The 23,194-nt window shown below is 38.7% G+C and overlaps 1 protein-coding gene across 3 annotated transcripts in view; it reads right to left on the reverse strand.

Annotated features, from left to right (window-relative positions):
• Positions 1 to 2,192: 2,192 nt before the first annotated feature.
• The window catches only part of c19h8orf34 (chromosome 19 C8orf34 homolog), a 53,184-nt gene continuing 32,182 nt past the window's right edge, over positions 2,193 to 23,194 (reverse strand). For 2 of the 3 annotated variants that reach the window (XM_067486165.1, XM_067486167.1), the window contains 7 exons: positions 20,819 to 20,904; positions 20,639 to 20,712; positions 13,440 to 13,566; positions 9,423 to 9,913; positions 7,640 to 7,736; positions 5,052 to 5,090; positions 2,193 to 4,291 (listed from right to left, as the gene is read on the reverse strand). In XM_067486165.1, the coding sequence (XP_067342266.1) occupies positions 4,284 to 4,291; positions 5,052 to 5,090; positions 7,640 to 7,736; positions 9,423 to 9,913; positions 13,440 to 13,566; positions 20,639 to 20,712; positions 20,819 to 20,904 (922 nt within the window). In that variant the 3' untranslated portion in view covers positions 2,193 to 4,283. The other variant, XM_067486166.1, reaches the window with a different exon arrangement.

The following is a 23,194-nucleotide window of genomic DNA, read 5'->3' on the forward strand; positions in this document are numbered from 1 at the left end:
TTACATAATCCCCCCCGTACTTTCTGAATGACTCTGTGGACGATGTTTCAAAAGCATTATACACAGATTTGTTAATCCCAGTAGAACTTTTTTGTTCAAACAAAATACACCAAAGGGGATGAGCCATTTCCATATCCTTTATCAAACAACTGAGGTTGAAACCCTGATCTTTTTGGAAAACCCATTAAGCAAACAAATGCCTCGGCAATTATATCATGTGTTGCTGAAAAAGAGCTGTGCAGTGCCACAGCAAACAGCTTAGGTTTTAGGAAAACAAACCAGCTAAACCAAAGAGTACAATAATGTGTAAAGGAAGGACACAGTGTTTAAAACAGACAGTATGTCCTTCAGCATATGACTATTATTGCTAAACCTAACTGCCTTAACGATCCACACAACATTTATAGAGATGTTCTGGTTTATAATGCAGAGCTAAGAATAGTCAAAGACTGCTGTTTTCATGCTGTCGCCAGGGGATAAATATTGGTAGCTGAATGGATTATTAGCTAGATTTGCTTTTAAAAAATGTGAATGAAGATGTAATATTCCAACATTAATGCTATACAAATAACTTTTATACTTTCATTTTAGAAATATGACTTCATCAAAGCAATAACTGGAACTATTGTGCAGCTAAGTTATAAAAGCTAAATGTGGCTAAGCTACGCTGAGGCAGCTTGTGGCTAACGTTAGCTAATTATTTTTTGTCAATAAAACAGCATACAAATCAAGTCTATTATGAGCAAACGGTTTGACAGAAGTTGTCGTTCGCCTACCTTCAAAACGTCCTTTTTCTCCAAATGTAAAGTAGCTGAGCCTCCCGCATTCTCAGTCTTCATGCACTGGATGCTTTTCCACTCATACAATGTGAGATAAACAGATACCTGCAGTAGTTACGTCACTTGTGTTTTCAAGTTATTTAGTGCTTTTAAAAAGTAGAACAAAAAGTTTTTTGTTTTGTTTTTTTTTTTTTTTTTTACCAATTACCCGGTTCACACGCGTAGATTTTAGCCGGAAGTAACACGTCATTTATAGTTTATTATGCGCAGCGGCATTGAACTTATAGACATCAGCACCTCAGCGTCGCTGATTCGAGTCTGTCTTTAATTATCAAAAATAAAAAAATATAAAAAACACATGAGACAACATAGATCATGGCGCGTCTACAGGTGTTTACCTGTGTCTTATCCAAGGATGCAAGGCAACAAGGATCAAGGGGTTCATGGACGACTGCCATACCAACTTAAAAATAGGTTTAATTCAAATCGCATTGAATATGCCAATATTTGAAAACCATAATTTTAGAAAAAAGTAATTATTATTCTTTGATTTTATTCCTTTGATGTTTCTTATTAATCAACAGTTCCTAAAATGTTATGGGGTTAACACAATACACGTTCATGTTTGAACCAATAGAACACCCATTGTTCAAGTGGTGGAGAGCAGCTCAGTGCTGGCTGCGAATATGGACCAGCTGTCATCAAAATGTGAACTCATGATACACTCTGCAAACAATGATAAAGGTCAGATCTATACCATTTATTTTTACTATTACTGCAGTAAAATAATATATATGATATTGTAAAACAAAGCAATTTATGTCGGAGGGCAGAGCTTCCACATGAACCTTGGTGTCATAGAACAAGGCATCACTTAATGTTGATGACAGATTTGTAGAAGTTGAAGGACTCTGGTGGTTAATTTCATTATCTCTGTAAGAACACGCTGTTCACTTCAATGACCATGGAAAACAGAATCCACATTGTCGATTATGTTTTAAATTATACTTACCATAAAAAAACAGCCACACAAACCTCCCCGGGTGGTTTTGCACAGAAGTTCTGAAACGAATTAATTTAAAACATCTGTATTTAGTGTAGTAGTAGTGTAGCAAAGTAAAGTAAAGACAAAAGTAAATATGAGCAATCTAGCTTCACCTTAATATTAACTTCAAAGAAATAGACTGTATGGACAAACGATAGTCTGGACATGTTGGCCCAAAACCTTTTCATTTTTAAAAACATAAAGGAACATTTTTATACATTTTCTATGCACATTGACTCAAACCCAGTTTCACATATGTACGCACGCACTGGTATTTTTCAACATATGGCCACATATTCTCACCATGTTGGAACAAGCAGTGAATGATACTGACTTTATATTTCTTCAAAGCATACCTCCCTACCACCATAGATTTATTTGTGCTGTATGTCAGGATAAATTCCAGTCTGTTCAGTGGTAAATTAAGACTTTGGTCAGTCTGCTGACCATTGATGGTGGTCCAGATCCCCCAGTATGCGGTGATGTGTGCTGCTGTTCCTGTGTGGCCCTTCCTGTTGCTTTGAATGGACCTGGTATAGTAAGCTTGTGCAGTAAGCTCATACTTGTGCATACGCATGAGACTCTTTGAGATGATATTGAGGATTTCATACTCTAGAGAGATGGTATTAAGATATGAAAAAATATCTGCTGAATTAGATTATATATGTGCAGCATAACAATCACAGTCATCATTGGAATAATCCCTAAGACGTTGTATTGCGAGAATGTGAAATCAGATACTATACAAAGAACCAGTATCAGTAGCAATATGGTTTCATTTTTATAAGTTATGACATACTGAGACATTCTCATGTACACAAAGGGAAGAAAACGCATCAGACCACTGTGTTTGTGTGACATCTGTGGCAGCAACTGAAGTTTTTATCTCCCAAACTGTCTTTTCTTATTCCAGAAATCCTTATGCCTTGATATTTTCCTGACTGGAAGAGAAATATGAACTCAAGGAAAATATTAATAGTGTAAACAGAGTTTGGATGTTGGTGATCTGTAGAACAAGAACAGATGGCAATGACTTAGATTGCCCTTGTAACAATGTAAAGACTCATTATAAAGTATAAAAACAATAATATGCAATTCAAGGCCTGTCCCTTTTCTGACAAGAAATATTGAGTGATACAAACATTATATCAACGCATCAGCATGACTTGATGCCATATCCTCTGTTTCTTCCACAGATCTTAGTAAACCACCTCCCTCTTCAAATGAGCACAGTGTGCTAAAATACATGGGATATTAATTCACAAACCAAGTTTTACAGGATGGGGTTAAGGTGATTAGTCTTCTCACCCATCCTTTTACATGGACCACTCTGAAATGAGAGTGGAGATATGAGCAGTGTGTTCATCCCCAAAGACAGACTCAAACGTCTGCAACACTGCGTATACCACACCACAAAAGTCAGTCGAGTTCAAATGGAGGGATGGGACTGCGTCTCTAAAGTTGATGTCTCCTGTGTGACACTCAGAGAACCACTGTTTAACAAGCACATGCCCAGGCAAACACAGTAGCAATCTAGTCACTGTCAGAACACAATTCTATTTTTACAATGGGGAGAAAAGGCAAATCTTATGGAATCCTCAGCATATTGAATAGAAATCTCAAGAGTCAGTTTTGACAAACTCTATATAAATTGAGTATAAACTGAGAACCTTTAATTATGTAGCTACTTCCTTAAGAAAATTCATTAAAATTCTTTTACACATACTTTTTTACATACATACTTTTTTTGCAGCTGTATATGTCATACAGTCCCACAGTGCGCATGTTAAGACAAAGTGGGGTGTATCTGTATCAGAGACAGCCTGAATTAAACATGATTATATCACTTAAAAAGTCCTGCATCTTCCTTGAAAAAAGGAATTAAAATGTATACTAGCTTAATGTGCATTAAAAATCCTATGTTATGTTTTAGTTTTTAATTTTTCCTATTTAAAAACAGTAAAAACAGTAGGCTGGTAAAATGGTGACACACATTAGGGACAAAAACAGAACAGGGACATGCATCAAATAATAATTTAATATAACAGCATTCCTTGAATAACCTCCACATCTTGCTTACTTGTTGTTAAAAATCTCCACCTCATATGAGTGCATACAAATAAACATTTTCTTAACATCGCGGTGCCGCTCTCACAGTGTGACTATGCACTAGAAAAACAAATGAGTCTGTCAACAACAAAATGTATCTGTTTCTAGACTTCGTGTGGAAGTTCGATAGCATGCTATAGAGCAAACAAAAATAAATGTTATATTCCATACTCTGAAGTCATGTTTTGACATTTTATCATACAGTTACAGTACAATGACTATGAAATATCTGTGAAAAAGTATACAACCTTTTAAATCAATTATAAAAATAATTGTCTCTGAACACATATTCAAAATGTCCAGTGGTTTGCATAATAGTTTGATTGAATCAATGTCTCTGGCCGGCTTCACTATAGACCTGTAAAAATAAAAGACAAAAACATCAGTCTCCTAGAAACCAAAATTTACAAACAACAACTAATAAGAATATTATGGGGTAATTACTATCAAATGGCCTTTTAATATTTTAACATGTCATAAACAAATATTAGGTGGAAAATAAGTTCTGGTGCTACCCAGGGGAGGCTCCAATGGCTATATTTCATGATACATTTTGTGAGAAAAGTGACTGGAGTGACCTAGGCAGCAAACTTTCAGTTTGGTTGCCATAGCAATGCACTGGTCTGTTTATTAGCCAAGTAGCAGCAGCCTGCTCTCAGATCTCACTCCAGACTGGCATACTGACATTGGGAACTGTGGGCACCTCTGGAGCCACAAGAAGGAGAACCGCAGACAGCCCCAAACCAGACAGACTTTCTCCTTCTCTCAAATGTTGATGCTGAGAGTTGATGTTGTCGGGCTGCGTGTAAACTCAGAAACCAAATGACTTAATGGAACTGGGCAATGGTGTCGTATCCACACATGGGCAGGCTACACCAATCCCGTTTCAGAGCCACTGTGCCCTCCATTTAGCCTGTGATTGAATGGGCCATAAATGAAGGTGGAGGCTCCTAGAGCAAACGAGCCATTTGTAATTATTTAGGTTACATGTTGTGGCTCTACAATATGAGATCACTGACAGACATCGAGGCTCTCTGAATATGAGGCACTTGCTTGCAATAGCAAATCTTTAAGCCTGGTTGGTTTCTGGGACATAGCACATCTGTCCAGATTCTCACCTGAAAACACAGATCTTTTATTGGCATCTCGTGCACCACCTGTGAAAAAGTACGACAGAAAATGTGTCATGCAGGGCCACATAAAGAATCTTAACAGTTTTTTATTGTATCCTTCCATGAAATCAGGTGGTGAAAGGCCTACAAGCACTCTCAAGGGTTTAGAATTTGTAGGACAATCAACAAACAAGATAAAATGTGCTGATTATTAAACTTGAAATGTGCTAGAATGGATTTTATTGACTTTGATCAGTGCCTTGCAGCTAGTCTGTCTCAGACACATCTACTTCGCTACGATAGTTGGAAAAGGGTGTAACTGAATAAATGAAGTTAGCCCCATATTTATGGACGCACATGTGCATACAGATATGAGGACAGATTCCACCCAGACAAAGCTACTTTATGGGCGAGCAGGCCCACCATGTTTTTTATGTTCTTGAAAACTCATGAATGCAAATTAACAATCAGTTTCTTTTTTCACCTTTCTTCCCTCTAGAGAAGAGTGAGTGAAAAGTACGCTTCAACAGTACAACATTCTCTGACAGCTCCCCTGTCCCTCTGTTAGTGGATTTTTTATTTTTAAAAGAGTTCGGTTTCCACTGTGCAGTCGAACTTCATTATTTCATAGGTCAAGTAACCCCTGTAAAGATTGAAAAATTAGATTAAGGGAGACAAAATGCTCCCTGAAAGCAATTTTAATATTTTCCCTTGACTAACAAAATCACTCACACATTTAATACATTTGCTTAACATGCACACACACAAAGACATACAAACCAGATTTCAGCGAACAGTCCTGTGGGCCCTCTCTCACGCCAGAAAGCGCTTTGTCATGTCTTGTGGCTGTTAGATCTCTTTTTCTTTGTTAGTCTCTTCCTCTCCCCCTGTGCATAAGCCACCTCTAATTCAATATGTGGCTCATGTCCCTTCTCAACATGCCATTGCTGCTGCCAAGGCATCGAGCAGGTCCTCAGGGGCCATTAGGAAAATTTATCCATTTATTTTGCAAGATACACATTTGGCAAAGGTTAAAGTTCCATGTGACAGCCATTTGTCTGCTTGATCTTTTGTTTGACTGGAATTCTTGTTTCCTAACATCAGTGAGGGCTGTCTTTTTTTGTCCAATATGCACTTGATTTTCAGTTTAAGTTTCTGATGGAGATGCATTCTTTATTGAGAAAACAGGAAAAAGTGAATGTGAGAACAATTCTCAACTCCCTGCTATAAAAAAATTCCTAAATCATTTATTGTTTCACAACAGCATTGACATTTTTGGGCAGAGCAATGGCAAAACCCAAATATGGAAATGTTCTGTCCACCCAAAACGGCAGCACTTCATCAGATAGTCCAGATAGGCCATAGGTCATACCTCCCCTCAATAGTTCCATATGTTATCTCAAAAATTCAAAAATTAAGATTTCCATAGAATTTATTTTTATTTTTGTGGTCTGAAGAGAATAAATCATAATGTTTTTTGGTACAGCATATACTGATTACAGCCATGTTTCTCTGTCTACCACTCTTATAATGTTGGATTTGTATGAGTGTAGAGCTAAAAAAACCTTTTAACTCAAGAATTATCTCTGTTTTATCCATCACACATGATATAATGGCATTTTATAATTTTTTGAGATTGATGGTATATACCTTTACAGGTGGGCCATTATTCTAAAAAGGTAAACCCAGTTTCATTATGCTGTGAGTTGTGGTCAAAACAGTACCAATTCTCAATGTTGTGTTTGCCCTGTCCAAAATCGTCATACACCACACAGCACACCTTTCAATAACTTTCAGTAGAAGCTTGTAATATCTACATGATTATGTAAAAACATAATTGTCCACAATTTGCATTTAGCGTAGCTACAGCTTAGGGCATCTGAAAAGTTTAGCCATATGTTAACCAATGTTAAGAGAGCATAAATTAAAGTAGACCTCAGTGAATTACACCGGTCTTGTTTTCTTTCTGGCAAACCTCTGACTGTCAGACCATACTGCCACATACATCGATGTCATTTATGAACCAGAACACTGAAGGAGGTCTGATCTAATTCTGTCATTTCCAAAGCCAAAGTAATATGTTATACTGTGTTCCAGCCAGACCACTACTATGACTGGATTTATGACTTTCAAACAAGAACTGTCACGTCTATCGACTGGATCTTGATAGAGATATATCCCAAACTTGATGCCAGGAAAATAATTTTTACAGGACAAAGCCCCTCCCCAACACTTCCAGAATTTCAACCAACGGTGAAATATGGAAATTCTCATATGCCCTAGTGCTCAGAAAATCTCAGAATTTTACAAGGAAAACTTTCACATTTTGGATAGATCTATTGCCACTTCAAAGCATTACTTCACTTGGGGTAAAGTTGCATCATAGTAATGAAATGAGGATCCGATTTCGCAAAGAAAATAAAACTTGGTCAATTTGTCACAGGGCTTAAAGAACTCAAAACAACGGAGGTAAACTATGATTAATTCCTCACAGTTGTAACGGGAACCTAATCAGAAGAAGATAAACAATGAATGATGAGTTAAAAAAATGAAACAAAACACAGAAGGAAGAAACAGTCAAGGAGGCCACTCACTCTTGTCCTGTTCAGGAGGTTCCAGGATGTCACTGTCTGTGTCACTGGGAATATGCCAGGGCTGTCTAATGGCCTGCAATTGCTGGTAAAACTCGTCCTGAAATGGAACAGAACAGAATTGATGGATGACTTTATTCACTTTTACTCTGTGCAGATAATGACAGAAAACAACTTTTTCATTCATTCTGTCAGATTATTTATTCATCTGTTCGTCATTGTAAAAACACTAGACATGTCTTTATTTAAGTGAATTCTGGGAAACAGAATCAGATGCAAGATCACTAATAGCTGTTTTAGATAATGAACATCAAATCCAAACTTATTTTAAAATGTCTTCACAACGTATTCACTCTCTGTTCTGCTCTAATCGTGTTACAAGGGAAGTTGCAGTGACCCCAGGCAAAAGAACAATGGGACATCGGGAAATTTCAAATCCACAAACGTCCAAAATAGACAGGCACATTTAGGACATACTGTAGCAGTACTGAAACTGTTTATTCCCCCGTTGTGCTGGAAGCCTTTAGAACAGAACATAATGAATAAATTATAAAATTGTTCCTAAAAAAATGCACGTCTCCTTATTTTACCATATTAAAATTCTGATACCCCCAGTTAAATTGGCTACACAAGTAAAGGATGACCAGAAAACCAGGATTCACATCCTTACTTTTCTGTTCATCCAGAATTTTAAGAGTTCCAGGATTCCCTCACTCACTCTGTAACCAGGTCTCGGTTTAAGGCATCAGTCCTTCTACGTGGGACCAGGTGGCCTCAATAAAATCAGACTGGGTGCAGTGGTGTTTTGGACAATCTCACTAGCTGTCAAAGAGTGTACTGACTTACTGCTAAATTCGTGCCCACCATTAATAAAGCCTGTAAAATTGTCTCATATTTAACAAAGCCGCTGTTAAGTAGATCATGAAAGGGATATAAGAGAGAAATCTCATTGAAAGTTCCCCTTTTATGCCAGACTAATTTTTTCACGGTGAAATAACATCCTACTGTACAGACCTCCGTGACTCTCCACTAAACCCCACACGAAGCGTGTACATGTGTTTGTGAAGGCATGCACATGTGTGATATTGTGTCATAATCTTTCTATAAAGCCTCTCACGTTCCACAGGCAGCTTTACGTTGGCATTGAGCATATGTTACTCTCAGCACACAAGCTGACTCTCATGTTAAAACATTACAGTAATATCCAAAAGGTTATGACAATGTTACTTGATCTATTTTACTGCTTAATCAATCATGGCCATAGAAGATACTGCTAATATTTAAAGGAAAAGTAAACATTTAGGGAACTGTGCAATTTGGCTACATAAACTCTTAACTGTCAATTAAATATGTCGCTACAGATAACTTGGAATAGCTTAGTATAAAGCACGGAGAAACAGGAACTAAAAAAATAATACAAAAAACGTAGGTGTGAAAATTATTATTTGTCATTTATAGAGGGGTATATTATGGAGCAGTTCTTGGTTGGGTGCAATGACTTTTGCAAGTGACTTTTCTTTTTTACAGATTAAACAAATTTGATACAGGGTGGTAAAATAATTACCACAATTTTATAATGATGGTTTTCAGCTTTCTTTTTTCTATTTTACCACTTGTCTCTGTGTCAGAAATATTGAATTAACAAGGGCAATGCTGCCATTATGCCACTGTGGCTCTTCTCCATGGATGCACCTTGTCATGCATCTTTGGGTTTGTCATTTCTGAACCCTGAGCAAAAGAGCGGTTTCTCTGAGACCAAGTTATATTTCTCAGTTTGGTGTCTTACCTCAGACAGATAGGCCCGTAGGCTGGCACCAAGGCTGTCTGTAGTGCTTAGTCCAGGAGGGGTGAGTAGTGGTCGGGGATGTGTGGGCTGACTTGTGGGGGTTACAGGACGGCTCCGCGACCTCCTGAAGGTGACTTCTTTATGGGATGCAGGGTTAAAGTTTGAGCGTGTCAGCAAACTATTTGGGGTAAGGGGTCGGCTGGGCTTTCTAGGGGTTTGAGTCCTGCTCCCAGAGTTGCTGGGAGATTGAGTTCGACCCATGACCAGTGACGTGGACTTGGGGCTGAGCAGTGGAAGGCCCCCACCACAGGGCTTGCCTGAGAGGCTGCCAGCGGGAGATTGGGGCTTGGAGACCAGGCTTGGGAGAGGCAGTGTGTCGGGCAGGGTTCTGTGGCGCAGAGGGGTGTGGAGTAGACTGCTGTGTGGATTATTGGCGCTCCGGGTGGTCATCTTTCCAACTTCTGCCAGCTTGGCCAGGTCCTTCTCAACCTCTGGAGAAAAAAGGGAAAAAGTCCAAGTCAGCATCCAGAGTCATACTTTTAACCTAAAACAGTTAAGCTTTTAGGTTAAAGTTTCTAGAGAAGTTTTAATTTTCTCTGTATCCATCTCCCCTTTTCCCTTTTTTAAAATGCAAACTGCATTTTTATATAAACAGTAACAACAATAACATTCTTAACAAAGTAAGTAACTAAGACCCATTTGACAAAATCCCAGGTACAGTAACTGGACTAGAAGTGGTTTTCATAATAAAGTCAGGCTTAGTTTTTATTAGATATTCAAAGGCTGTGGAGGTTAGTTTACATCCTGCAAGACTGATGATTCACAAACTTTACTGAGCATTAAAAAGGGCGAGACTGCTTGGTTTAATCCTTCTTCTGGGCAATGATGACAATATTTATAGGCCCTGTAAATTGTGGTGGATCCAGCTTCCTCTGTCAGGAAAGGTTCTAAGTTGATATACAGTGAGCACAGCCTGGTCATATTTTTCTTCCCTGTCCCTGACAAAAACACATTTTGTTTGTCTCACTGGTAGTCCAAAAACATTTCTGTTTGTAAAAGATGTGATGGTGCCAACTTCTGTGCTTAACATCTGGGTCATTCTTTCCGTGTTATTTTGGTTTGTTACAGGTCTTGGCAATCAAAATTCAACAAACCAGTCTGGAAGTTATCATTTGAGAGGGATCATTTCAGGAATGACTCATCAGAAGCGAGTATTTCTGGAAAACTGCATATGTGTAATGTTAAATAAATTACCAAAGGAAACATGACAAGTACTTCACAAACCCTGACTTCCTTGTTTTTCAGCAAAGGGTTCTCTCCTCCTATAGAATGAAAAAGTTTCCACGCAAAAATGTGAAACACATGCTTCTGTTCACTGACAAATTTCTGCTTAGTATGTGTGCAGCACTATCCCAAATAGAGCTCGGAGACAATACTCACTCGTTTTAAAATCTATTCCAGATTTTTTAGTGCACCATTATTGGATCATCAAATATATTTAATTCTCTGACATATGTAAATAGTGTGCTGATTTTGTGCTTAATTAGATCTGATTATATTGAGGTTGAGCTTTACAGGGAAATACTTTGCACAGTACATACTGTATAGTCTTGCCTGTGTTCAATAATCTGTGTGTATTGTTTACTGCAAGCCAAAGTGTTGGTGTTGCTTCAAGCTTAATAAAGCCAACATAATTCTTACTTCTCTAAATAATAAGAAAGACTTGCATTGCCATGTTACTATATCTAATAGAATTGGAAAAACCATGCAATAAAAGTTTGTTATTTGGTTGATTAGGTCTATAAAAACAACTGGATAGCAGCCATAAGACCTGTTGTAATAAGTACATCTGGACGGAAGTGTAAACGAAATGGAATGAAAGGAAAAAACCCCGACAAAAACAAGGACGGAAACTGAAGTTCCACATATGAAGATTCCTCAATAACCACCCACACCACATACACCGAGAATGGTGTTATTACTATATCGTAAACAGGATATGTTCATTAGTAATCTCTTCCCATAAAGTTGATATTTTTATCTTGAGTTATTTACTAGTACAATGATAAACACCACATGTTGTTGAGAATATCTTTCTCCCTTCCGTAAATGCTCGCTCCACTCATGATTTTATTGTAAACCTTACTTTCCCTGACTTCCTGGTGTTCATTTCTGTGCAGTTGACAATGTTTAACAGGGAATCAATTTAAGCGATCACATAGACACTGATATAAAATGACAGATACTACTGATCAGAGACATACCATCAAAATCCATATGGTATAAATCCTTTGATAGGTTTTGATCCAAACATTCAGTAATAAGAACAGGAAAAAGAAAGACGAGGACAAAAGTGAGGCAGAGAGAAGTAGACAAAGAGAAATAGAAACAGATCTAATTCATTATAGCCTTTGATCAAGCAGTAGATGCACGTGATGAGAGAGTACAGAGCCACAGCACGCTATACAACCATTCAAAACTCATGCAAACTTTACTTGGTCCCTCCTCTGAAAATAAACAAAAGCTCTAATGGCCTATCATTTGTCTATGTTACAGCTGCAGTCATGCAACATTACGATATCCTGATTTACTAATTACGCAAAACATAAACCCTGCAGAGCAGTTTGTGAAGTGAAAATGTTCAAATTCCCACAATAACCTGTTGTGTCAGGACTGAAATATTTAAAAACAAAACCACTCGTAGGTAAATCCCCTTTTTAAATTAAACTTTACACAACATACTTCAGTAATTATGTATATGTATGACAGCAACATTACAAAAGGCAGGCAAGGGGAGATTGCACAACCACATAATTGGGGTAACAATATAAGATAAAAAGTGAGGCTCTACAAATATGGGAAGTATTAGCAGTTAATAAAGGCTTGAAAGAGTTCAATTAGCTTGTTGAACAGCTTCACTGAAATTCCTTGTGGGACTCCCTAGCCTGACTATTCGGTAACCCAGCGTAAAACAGCTAAAAATCAATGCCATCTGAGGACCTCTGGGGCAAACCTTAGCATGTTGTTAATGCAAACAGCCTTCTTATAGGGCCTCCTAAGTGCCAGTGGGCTTTTTTACTTAAAGGCAGATAGGAAGATATGCTGAGAAGCTCACTGCAGCTGCAGCTATTGTTAGGTGACAGAAAGTGGGACCAATATACTTCATAGGCCTGGAATTTCAAAGGCATGTACAAGGTCTTTATATAAAGTGACAGTGCTGTCAGACAGAGTGGGAGGACATGCATAAACAAACAACTGGGTGACACATGATGGTAAATGGTGACATTGCCTCCAGCCTCCATTCCAGGCTTTCATCTGATTCATAAGAGAATTCATATTTGATCAGCATGGAAACAAAAGCAGTCTGAGTCACCCAGACGTCACATATATCAAGAATGAGCCTTGAACTACATTAGGAATCATTTCCAAAATGTCACACAAATTCCATTCTGTCAGAGAAGATCAGTCCACAGCAAGAATCAATCGTTTCCAGCAGAGATACAGTTATTCATCTAACCTCTTATACTTGGAGCCGTGATGCATTCCCGCCATATGTAAATTATTTTAATTTGTTTTTAAACTTAGTCTTTACACTATTTAGTTAGACAATCACTTTTTAATTAACCCAGAAAATCTTCTGACCAAAACCAGTGCATTCTTTGGCTGGACTCCTCCACTCATCATAAGTACTCTCTAGACCCCTTTTTATTTCATAAATCTCTGTAAATCTGTAATTTAAAGTGTTTGTGTGTCCAAACTGTATGTGTGTTTGTACAGTGTAGACTATATTTTGTATTCCAAAGAAAGTATTTGATCAGGCTTACCCATACAATCCATCAAAAAGCCACTAATAAATACATAGACAAATTCATACTACAGTGTAAAGGCACCAAGACAAAGCATACACACACACACACACACACACACACACACACACACACACACACACACACACACACACACAGCACACACACACACAAATGCACATGCACAACACACATACACAAAGCTGCCTACCAGCCAGCTGTTTGCCCATGTTCTCCAGCTCTTTAGAAAAGAGGGAGTCGCCCAGTAGCAGGCCTGTCTGCCCAACAGAACTCCCACCTCTCACAGCCTTCAGATCAGCCTCCCAGACAGCCTGACGCTAGTTAGTGAGGAGAAGAGAAAGGAGAGAAAGTTACATTAGAAGAAAGACCCTTCAATTAACTCTTTTATATAATTTTAGGTATTGCTGGAAATATTCAAGCAGTATCTGTTGGAAAAAAAGAGGCAATTATTATTTTATAGACTTTAGAAAAACACAAGAAACCACAGCAAGCTTAGATGAAAGCGCAGAGCGTGCAGTGCACTGTTAGTGGTTCAGGAGATTTTTCTATAATTATTAGTAAATCTATAGGGCTTGTATGCAGACAAGTCTGTTGGCAAAGAGTCTGAAAGCTGCAAATAATGCACAATTAAAAACAAAAGACAATAAACCAACCATTTTCCTTCCTAAATGCAAACAATGATAATCATATTCTGAAGTACATAAAAGAAGCCAAAAGAAACCACTTAGAGCCGTTGTTCTTAATGCTGGTCCGGAGCTATCCCTGCACTACCCACTGCTGTTTACCCGGATCAGGTGTCAGGTGTGTTCAGTCAGACAGAAGCTGTAAGATACCTACTATGTCTTCCACCACTCCACTCTCATCTAAGATGCCATCTTCGAGCTTCTGATTGACAGAACCCAGGTAATCAGCAGAGGGGGCTGCAGGGACAATAAGCATGACAGTGGTGTTTGATGACCAGGGTTAGGAACCACTGACTTAACGCATAGAAATGCCTTTGGCCTATTTTGTACCTTCCAGGCCAAGAGTATAACTTAAATTGAGACCTATTAGATGGTGTGGGGTGTCATGAGTCCTGTAATGGCATGTCTAATCCACCCATTTATTCCTTTGATTGAACACAAGTGGCCAGATGATCGGTTAATCCCACAGCTGTGTTTGGAGTGCACATGAGCTCCAAACACAGGTGACAAAATCTGTCAGCCACAATTCCACCTCCTGTAACATTGGTTTACTCTAGATAACTTACGGTACCTCGGATGCCTGTACTTACATCATGTGCGAAGCACTTAATGAGAGACAGAGTCGGCTTGACAAAGTGCTGACATGGAGTAACGCTCTGGGAGATCAAGTGATATACAGGGCAGTGCTCCAACAACATTTAATACAAACCTGGGATATAACAGGCAACTCATTTTATGATTTTTATAAGGTCTTTCCAAAAAGGAGGTATGCTAAAAAACAAGTGAAACACAAATACCCTCTGATAAATGACAGAACATTATTCCCAGGGTCTATGGCATTGATCTCGGTGCCGGTCAGATATATGAGGCGTTCTGTGGCGGCAGAACCACAACACCACAAGCCAATCCTTAATTACAGCCCTCATAAAGCAGCGAGGCTGACTGAACATTATGACTAAATCCCCTCCCCAAATGTATTTCTCTTTGGTGGTATTCCCCCAAATCCAACAGCATGACATCATCTTGTCCTCCTCTCAATCTGGGTCTTCTCAGCTTTGGAAAACAAGGCCACCAACAGATTCATAGGTTTAAGTTCCCCAAACGCCCTTCAAATAATCTTTATTATTCTGTAAGTTATTAAAGGTGCTATTGCTACAGTTTGCCTGGAAACCAATGGTGTGGTGGCTCCAGTAAAAGTTCTACTTTATTGTGGCTCCTTAAGTAAACCCAGCCTTAATCCATAAAACTAGTTGATGTGCATGGATTTGCTCTTTTCTGTCCACAGTGTAGCTTTTACATTGCTACTGCCCTGGAGCTCCTCCGTCCACTAAAGGAAAGGACATACTGTAATTAGGACCATATACTGTATCCTGGAGACTGCAGACTGGAGGCTAAGGCTGGTGGTACTGTGCAGAGACAAACAGGATATGATACGGCCTCACCTCCCCAGATAACATCAACATGGAAATAGATAAATCAAAATTTGTTTACGTTTGGGGAAGTCAAACATATTTACAGTCACCTGGCAGATCTTAACATGTACAGTATACCAAAATAGAACATATTAAAAAAGTAGTGTAGAATAAAGAGAGGCTGTAAATGTTAGAGGGAACAAAATAAACAAAACCCTGAAGAGATACTGTATGATGATGTGATCAAAATTAAATTCCCTTCACCATGGTTTACACTAGCTATTAACGACAAATAGGTTTGCCTTTTTTCCATTGTTTCCACTAGGTTCTTTAATGTACACAAAAATATGAAACTCAATGCCCTTTCAACTTCAAAAATAAAGAGTGCTAATGTATTATAAGTATATTCATGTCAGTGATGGCAAAACTGAAATACCTAAAAAAGAGAAAGGTGATGGTGCTGCCTGGCTATAAAACATGTATATTGTTTCTTGCTAAACTGATTCTATGTTGATAGAAAATAAGTCATTTTAAAATTCGCATGTGTGCAGCTATACAATGGGTGTATCATTGGTGGTACTGTCTTGTTGAGGTCATGTCAGGATAACACAGGGACTAATATGCCGGGCTGCATTAAAGTTAGCTGCAAAAGAGAAATGGTGGCATTGTCGTGTAAGTTTCACTATGCAGGTTATTCTGTCAATAGAGTCCCCATGATAATGCAAATAGTCATATTATCAATAGCTTGTCATAACGTGCATCGTAGCCTTGGTTGAAGCTGTCCTTTTTCTGCTTTTCACTCCCCCAGTTTCTAGTTTACACACACGCACACTCTCTCAATCAGCCCCCTCACCCAGATCATTGGTCTCACTTTCCCTCTTTTTCAGTCTGGCCCACTCCACTCCAGCCACTCAATCACCTGCAGTTCACCCAGCGTAATCAGCACTGGTTTATAAACCCTCAGCCATCACCATCGCATACTAACTGTCAGATCCTGTTTGCCATCTGTTCTTTTGACAGTCTATTGTTCCTGTTGTTTTTCCATGTCTCTTAGTTACTGGACCTGTTTGTTCCTCTTGGTCTGAGCCTGCTAAACCTTTTGAATGGATTCATTCCCATTGATGGAGAGATGAAGCTGCATTGAAGCATGGGAGCTTTATAGCCATTTGAACCCAAAAAATGCTTCAAGTGATCACAAAACCACCCAACGGTCAAAAGAAGTTACCACAGGAATTTTATGTGCTCAGTTTATGTGTAGGGATATTTTTCTCTCTTTCTGTAATACATAAATGATTAGAATGAATGATGAATGATTACCTCACTAGTGTGTGACTGAGTGTCAGTGTGTAACTTGTTTTCCATCACAAACAGACTCCACTACAATGAACTGAATGTTGTCGCTAGTAATAAACAAAACGAGCATGTTGTGTAAAGCCGTCAAAATGCACATGTCAAAATATGGTGAGTACGCAGCTGTAACTATGCGGACGTGAAGTGGAAAAATGGAGGTAATAGTTATTCTTTATAAACAATATTTGCTCATTGTGTATGTGGGAAATAGGACTGTGTGACTGGTAAGGTAGGGGGGGAAATAACCATTTTTATTTAAAAAGACATTTGCTCAAGGGTCTTTGAGTTCAGTCCATTTCTTTTTTAACCCATTGTTGCTTCAGGCAAAGAAAAATGTTTATGTTATAGTGCTGTGTGAAAACAATCAAACCCTCACTTTCTTTAAACTTTAATAAAGCCAACTTTTACTGTTACTTCCGTAACTGTCTGGTGGTTAAGTATTTAAATCCAATTGTACTTTTAAAAAGGCAAGCTTTTCTTTTTGTGGCATGGTGAGTCGAGCTTTGAAACGCCTCCTCTAACAAACAGGAAGATCAGAACAGAATGAGATTTACAATTGTATGTACACTTTTTGAAATTCTGGATGACAAAACCAGACTATATCTCATGAGCTCAGTTTCTGCCTCATCCAAAATGTGAAAATCATGAACAACAACTAACAGCACGTGGGGCAAGCACTGCCTCTTTCCAATCAGGTGCAGGAGGAATCTATGTCAGAGGGAAGAAGAAAACATCCTGGCAGATGGGGGTTTGTTGGCACACGGATTTAATTTGCACATGTGTAAGATAGAGAACATTGAGTATCGGGACATTGGGTTATTTTTTTTCTAACCAAACCATGTTTCTGACGTTACTTATTATTAGCTCTTCAAGTGCAGGGAGAGATTTTTTAGTATTTTTATTTTGTATTTCTCGGCAAGATTACAAGCCTTGCGTTAAGTTGTTATTATTTTTAACTGAAGTTGTTGAAAGTGGGATTTACCGAAAAACTAAATGGTGTTTAAATGTCCTAAATGAGAAACCTTCACCACTGTTAAACTACAATGGCTATAGTAGTGGCTGTTTGTAAAGAAGGTGGTTTATTCAGGTTCAGGTACATGCTGGCCCCTGTAGTATGTGACTATCTATTTGAAAGAGCACAAAATAATAATAAATGTCCCAACACCCTACAACTTACTTTTGGGTAAGGTTGTAGGGGTAGATACACATCTGTAGGTGTATCTAGGACACAACATTTGGAACTATCTCTACTCTAAATCACAGATTTGCTCTGAGGATAACCATGCATGCATAACCTTGGGTTATGCCATAGAGTGTTTCAACTAGATTTCTCGGGAAATAAAAATGAGCCATGAGAACCTCTCTGTTTTCTATCATACACATGACATTGCATCACACCACACCAGATTGTATGATGGTAACTCCCATACAAGCTAAATGTGATCTAAACTTATCAGTTAACACTTAAAAAAGTGTAAAAGTGTTTCTTTGGGAGTTTGCTCAAGTGTTTGCTTTAGGAAACGTTTTGTCTTTATAGGGTAATTATCAACTCAAGGAATTAGGAGAGGCAGGGGGCCTGTTTCCAGCAATGTCGAGATTTTTACCCCCAAACCCGGGTGGTAATACTGTATAACGTATAATGAAGTGTACTACTTAAAAAATAAGACTTCAATTTGTTACATGTATCATTTTATACTAATAAGCAGTGCAACAAGTTACAAAACCATTCAAACCGGAGCTCTGACCAGGTCCCTGGAGCCAACATCTACTTCTGCACTCAGCAGATGAGGTTTGGAAACACTGATCATTTTCTCTCATTACCTATGCAATTTCTGCAGTTTTAGGCACAAAGTAATTTTCATTTTAATTTCCTCAACAAAGAAACAACAAGTAGACAGAAACACATTGTGCACCGGTTGTATTTTAGATAGCTCAGTCTTTTTCACCTATTAAGAGCTGGCTAATTTGCACTACACGCACAAACAAAAAGTGATTGATACCTTGTTATTTCTCAATTTTAACTATTTAGCCCAAAAAGGCAAGACTAAACACAGCTGACAACTTTGGAAAAACTGGGCTTTGCTAGCACCAGCTAATGCAGCTGCTCAGTGGTGGAAAAGCACTGTTTGCTGGTTACAAGCATGATCGCTAAACATGGCTGACATCTGGGTGAACTTTGCTATGGGATTGTGTGTAAACACATGCTAAATGACTGCATTGCAATTTTGGATGCTTAATAGGTTTTCCTGAATTTATTTTTAGTTTAAGTTCTCTGTCGAGACTGTTTTCTCATTATGAAGTTTTATTTCAAGTTGGATAGATGCATGCCCTCTCACAGCCACACTTCAACATCTTAGTAGTGATTTAGAATATAGAGATGTGCTTAGAGGCCGAGTTGTAAACTTAAACCTTGCACTCTATTTTCATAATGCATGGTCTGCTTACTCTCTGAATTACCACCGCTTCTTTCTGTCCCTCTCTGTCTGTCTCACACAAAGCCAAACCTAAATTTTAACCTTAAATCCAAGCCTTACCTTACCAGCCCTAAATCTTATACCGGTCTTCACAATGTTATCCTCAAATAGTACTGGCTTTACCCCTAATGCTTTTAATGTGTAATAATCCCGTGTTATATTTTAATATTTGTCGTAATAATATATGAACCCAACAAAGCACTCCAACTTTATCATTGCTATTTGATTGATAGTGTGAATCTGGTTGTAAGTTACACAGATACAGATTTTCCATTTGTTTACATAATTTCAATTATAAATTACATTTCTGGTGAATAATTTATGAAACTTTTTGCACATACAACCTGAATGACCTGTTACACTAACAAGTCACAAATTTTCAAAGAAAGCTAGCCATAAGCAATAAAACACAAAACAACCACACTGGCTACAGTAGATGCCAGGAGGTGTCTAAGCTTGTGTTTTCCATATGGGACATATTTGTCTGTACTTCTTATGCGTGCCAGACAGGGCTTAACCTTTGGAGATGCAGTGTAAGCAGCTACAAAATAGAGGCTCCATGTCCTTGTGAAAGTCAGTGGTAAAGAGAAAAAGCAGATATAGATGGATTAGCCTTAGTATTTAACTTAAAATATTTTCATCAAACTGGGCAGTTTTATGTTACAGGCTGCACAGTTTCTCAAATTTTTGCATGTTGTCTCATGCACTTGAGCTACTCGTTCAAACCACGGAGTAAAGGCTTTCATTCAGCAGGTCCTTTAGTTTCTAACAGTCTGCTCCCAGTTAGTCTGGAGCCGCTCTGCATCTGCTCCACACACGGAGTAATGCCTTGGCTCCAAACTCCTTTCTTCATTCACAAAATGCTGTAAAAACTCGTGTCTAACAGTTAGATTGGGCAATTAGAAAAAGGTATTGGATTTTTTTGGGAGGTAATTATACAAAGGTACCGGCGTCTTAGCTGACCGTTTTATTAACAGCATGTGTATGTCTGCCTGTGTCTGAGTCTGGTGTGTGCCGCATTAGGCCGCTATAGATTTCTTCCCTGGAGCATGTGACGTTATCACACAATCCTCCTATTGAACAAAACTGTGGGTAATCTTATAACCCATAAATATTTAGGTCTATTGTATAAAACCTCTAAATCAGCCTCAATTGTCATTGTGTTACTAGATATTCTTTTACTGTATTTCTTTCAAATTGCCCACAAGTGCCCTGAGAGGAAACTGCAACGATATCAGGAGATTAGTAATTGTGGTATCACTTGTTCTCTACGGTCGTCTGCTGTGGAAGCTGAAATGCACAAATAAAGATGGATACGTTTTGCTTGGGTCTCATCATTTCAACAATAGGCTTGAGGTGGTTTTCACTGACTCCTAGACAATACAGGCTGAGGAGGAGAGAGCAACATGGTAATTGATGGCTGTAAAGTGATCTTAATTGTTTGGTGATGGATGGAGGGAGGACACTTACAGAGCCTGACACTTGAGACAGGGACTCACATTCCTGCAACCGTCCTGCCACCGTGTCCACGCCAGGCAATGGTGCTGCTCCAGACAATACACAAGGAAAACAAGGAAAAGGGACAGAACAGAGCATGAGACCACAAGAATGTAAAAAGAGGCTGAACTTGAACTCTCTTGTGTAACTCACAGGAGATGTCAGGGACAGCTTGTTCAGATATGTGGGGCCTGTCCTCCTCTTCAGATCTGTTGTCTGATAGACTGTCCCCCTGTAACCTAGAGACAACACATACCACATACACACTAGTGTACACATTGGCAACAGAGGGCAATTAAATAATCTCTTAAATCAACCTTTTCAGCCACAACAGTGAAACACATTTAGAAATGAAATGTCAGAATGTCAACACAAAGACAAGTAAGGCTCTGTCAGTCAGAGGTGATTAGACAAGGAGGAAGTGTTTAGTGAGTTTATAATCTCTTCTTAGTCCTTTTACACACAGTGAAACACTGATAATGCACATATTGTACACTGTCACCATATGCTGCATGGATGCAAATGTACACAGCTCAGTTGCTTGAGAAGCAACTTTATGAAATAAACAATAGTAAAATAAATTACATAATTCTTTAATTAAACCACCCTTTGTTTTTCTAAAGCATATGACAGTAAATCATAGCACATATTAGGTATAATTAGTCTCTATCCCCTAATTCTTTCGCTGTATCCATTTCCACGTCATCATTATAACCATTAGCTGAAGAATAGGTAATGGAAGGAATCCATAGGCTTTTATGGCGCAGCTGCATTCCTTCACAGCCCCATGGCCTCTTGTTTTCTACCTCTATGATGAGAGTAAAAGCAGTAGAACACCACTATTTAAAGTGCATTTTATTTCTTTCCTTATTCATACATATCTTTCCTTGTCTCTCTCTCTCTTTTTATTGGTCTTTACAAGGCCATTAAAACTGCTCCGAAGATCTCTGAACAAAAGCTGCTCATAGCAACATGTCCTGACTGCTGTTCCTTCAGTACATTCCTGATATGAAAGCGATTAATTTAATGAGAACTACAAGCCGAAAAGAGGTTTGTGGAGCTCTATCCATTTCCTTGGACGGCACTGCCAACCCGTCCTGACTATGCCCAAGATCTGGGATACGTTTGCACACAGGAGGTTTTGTGGCAGGAACACATAGCCATTAAAAGAACTGATCGGGTGCATGTGGGAGAAGGATGAAATGCTGTTGTGACCACAGCTATAGCCCAAGAGACAGAGACATGGCCACAACACACGGGCCACACAGCACTTTACACTTCAACCAACCAGTAGAAAGCCTGTGGAAGCAGCGCGTATCTTGACCTGCCACTGCTAGTTAGGAGCCACACAGGCTAACTGGACTGTTCGGTGGGGTGGACAGTGTCTGGACAGGAGGGAAGAAAAGGGACAAAGGCTGAGAAAGATGTCTAACAAGGCTGGGAAAAGTGACACTACATTGCAGTATTTATTTACAATAAACTATCCCTTAATTATGCAATGTAAGAGTAAATGTTATAAAATTATATAAAATCTATATTATATTAATTGCTGTTTCTGAAAAAGCAAGTGCTGAGTAAATAAAATATCACATATGCTAGTGCCCAAAATGTAGCCTCAAAATGTTTTTGGGAAAGTGTTTTAAGAAAACAGTTAAGGTCTATATGGTACAGTACTACTGTACAGTGTGTGTGGGGTATAATTCATTTACATTGTATCTAGTTTAGCACACATTCAAATACAGGACTGTTGCTAGGAAGAAACAGAGAGTTCACTTTCACGCTCTGGGTGTGAAAGTCATCATTGCCTCCCCTTGGCATCCGAGGTTAGTAAATAGTAAAGCTAAGTGACTTTTTCTCAATTGGCGGCTCAGGCACCTTGAATGAGTGAATACAGTATACTGCTTTCCAACAATGATCCGTAAGAGCTCATACTGCATGCAGAAAAAAAAAAAAGGAGCTGAATTCTAATGTGTTTGCCCGAGGGGCGACGGGTATGTGAGGAATGCCTGTCCAACTTGGGTCAGTGTTCACAGATCCATGCACGGCCAAGCTAGCCTCTAAGACTGTTCCTTTGTGACAGTTATACAATATTAGAACGAATCTGCCTAATCTTATAAATGATTTTATACTAAGTTAAGTGAAAATGTACCCATAAAACTTAAGTGCAAGGTCACATCTGTACTGTAGTACAATGGCATTAACTGTGCCACAAATTGCAGTCCAAGGAGTCAGATTTAAGCTTTTCCACATACCGAGCAAGGTTTGAATGGCGATTGTGAGAATCCCATCCACAGAGAGTGATAATGCACACAGCACAAAGTATCTGTCAGGGTTTGCCAGAATGTCTGCCTTAACTATTGTGAGTTCACAGTACTCGACGTGTATGCAGAGGACATGCATACACATGTTTTATAAGTGGACTGATGAATAACTGTGTCTTTGTGTGTGTGTGTATGTGTATGAGTGTTTGTGCATGAACTGCACAACCCCTGATTTCAGAATTCAGTTGCCAGAATTGCACAAAATGCA

Source organism: Channa argus, chromosome 19 (assembly GCF_033026475.1).
Source record: "Channa argus isolate prfri chromosome 19, Channa argus male v1.0, whole genome shotgun sequence".
Classification (NCBI taxonomy): Eukaryota; Metazoa; Chordata; class Actinopteri; order Anabantiformes; family Channidae; genus Channa; species Channa argus.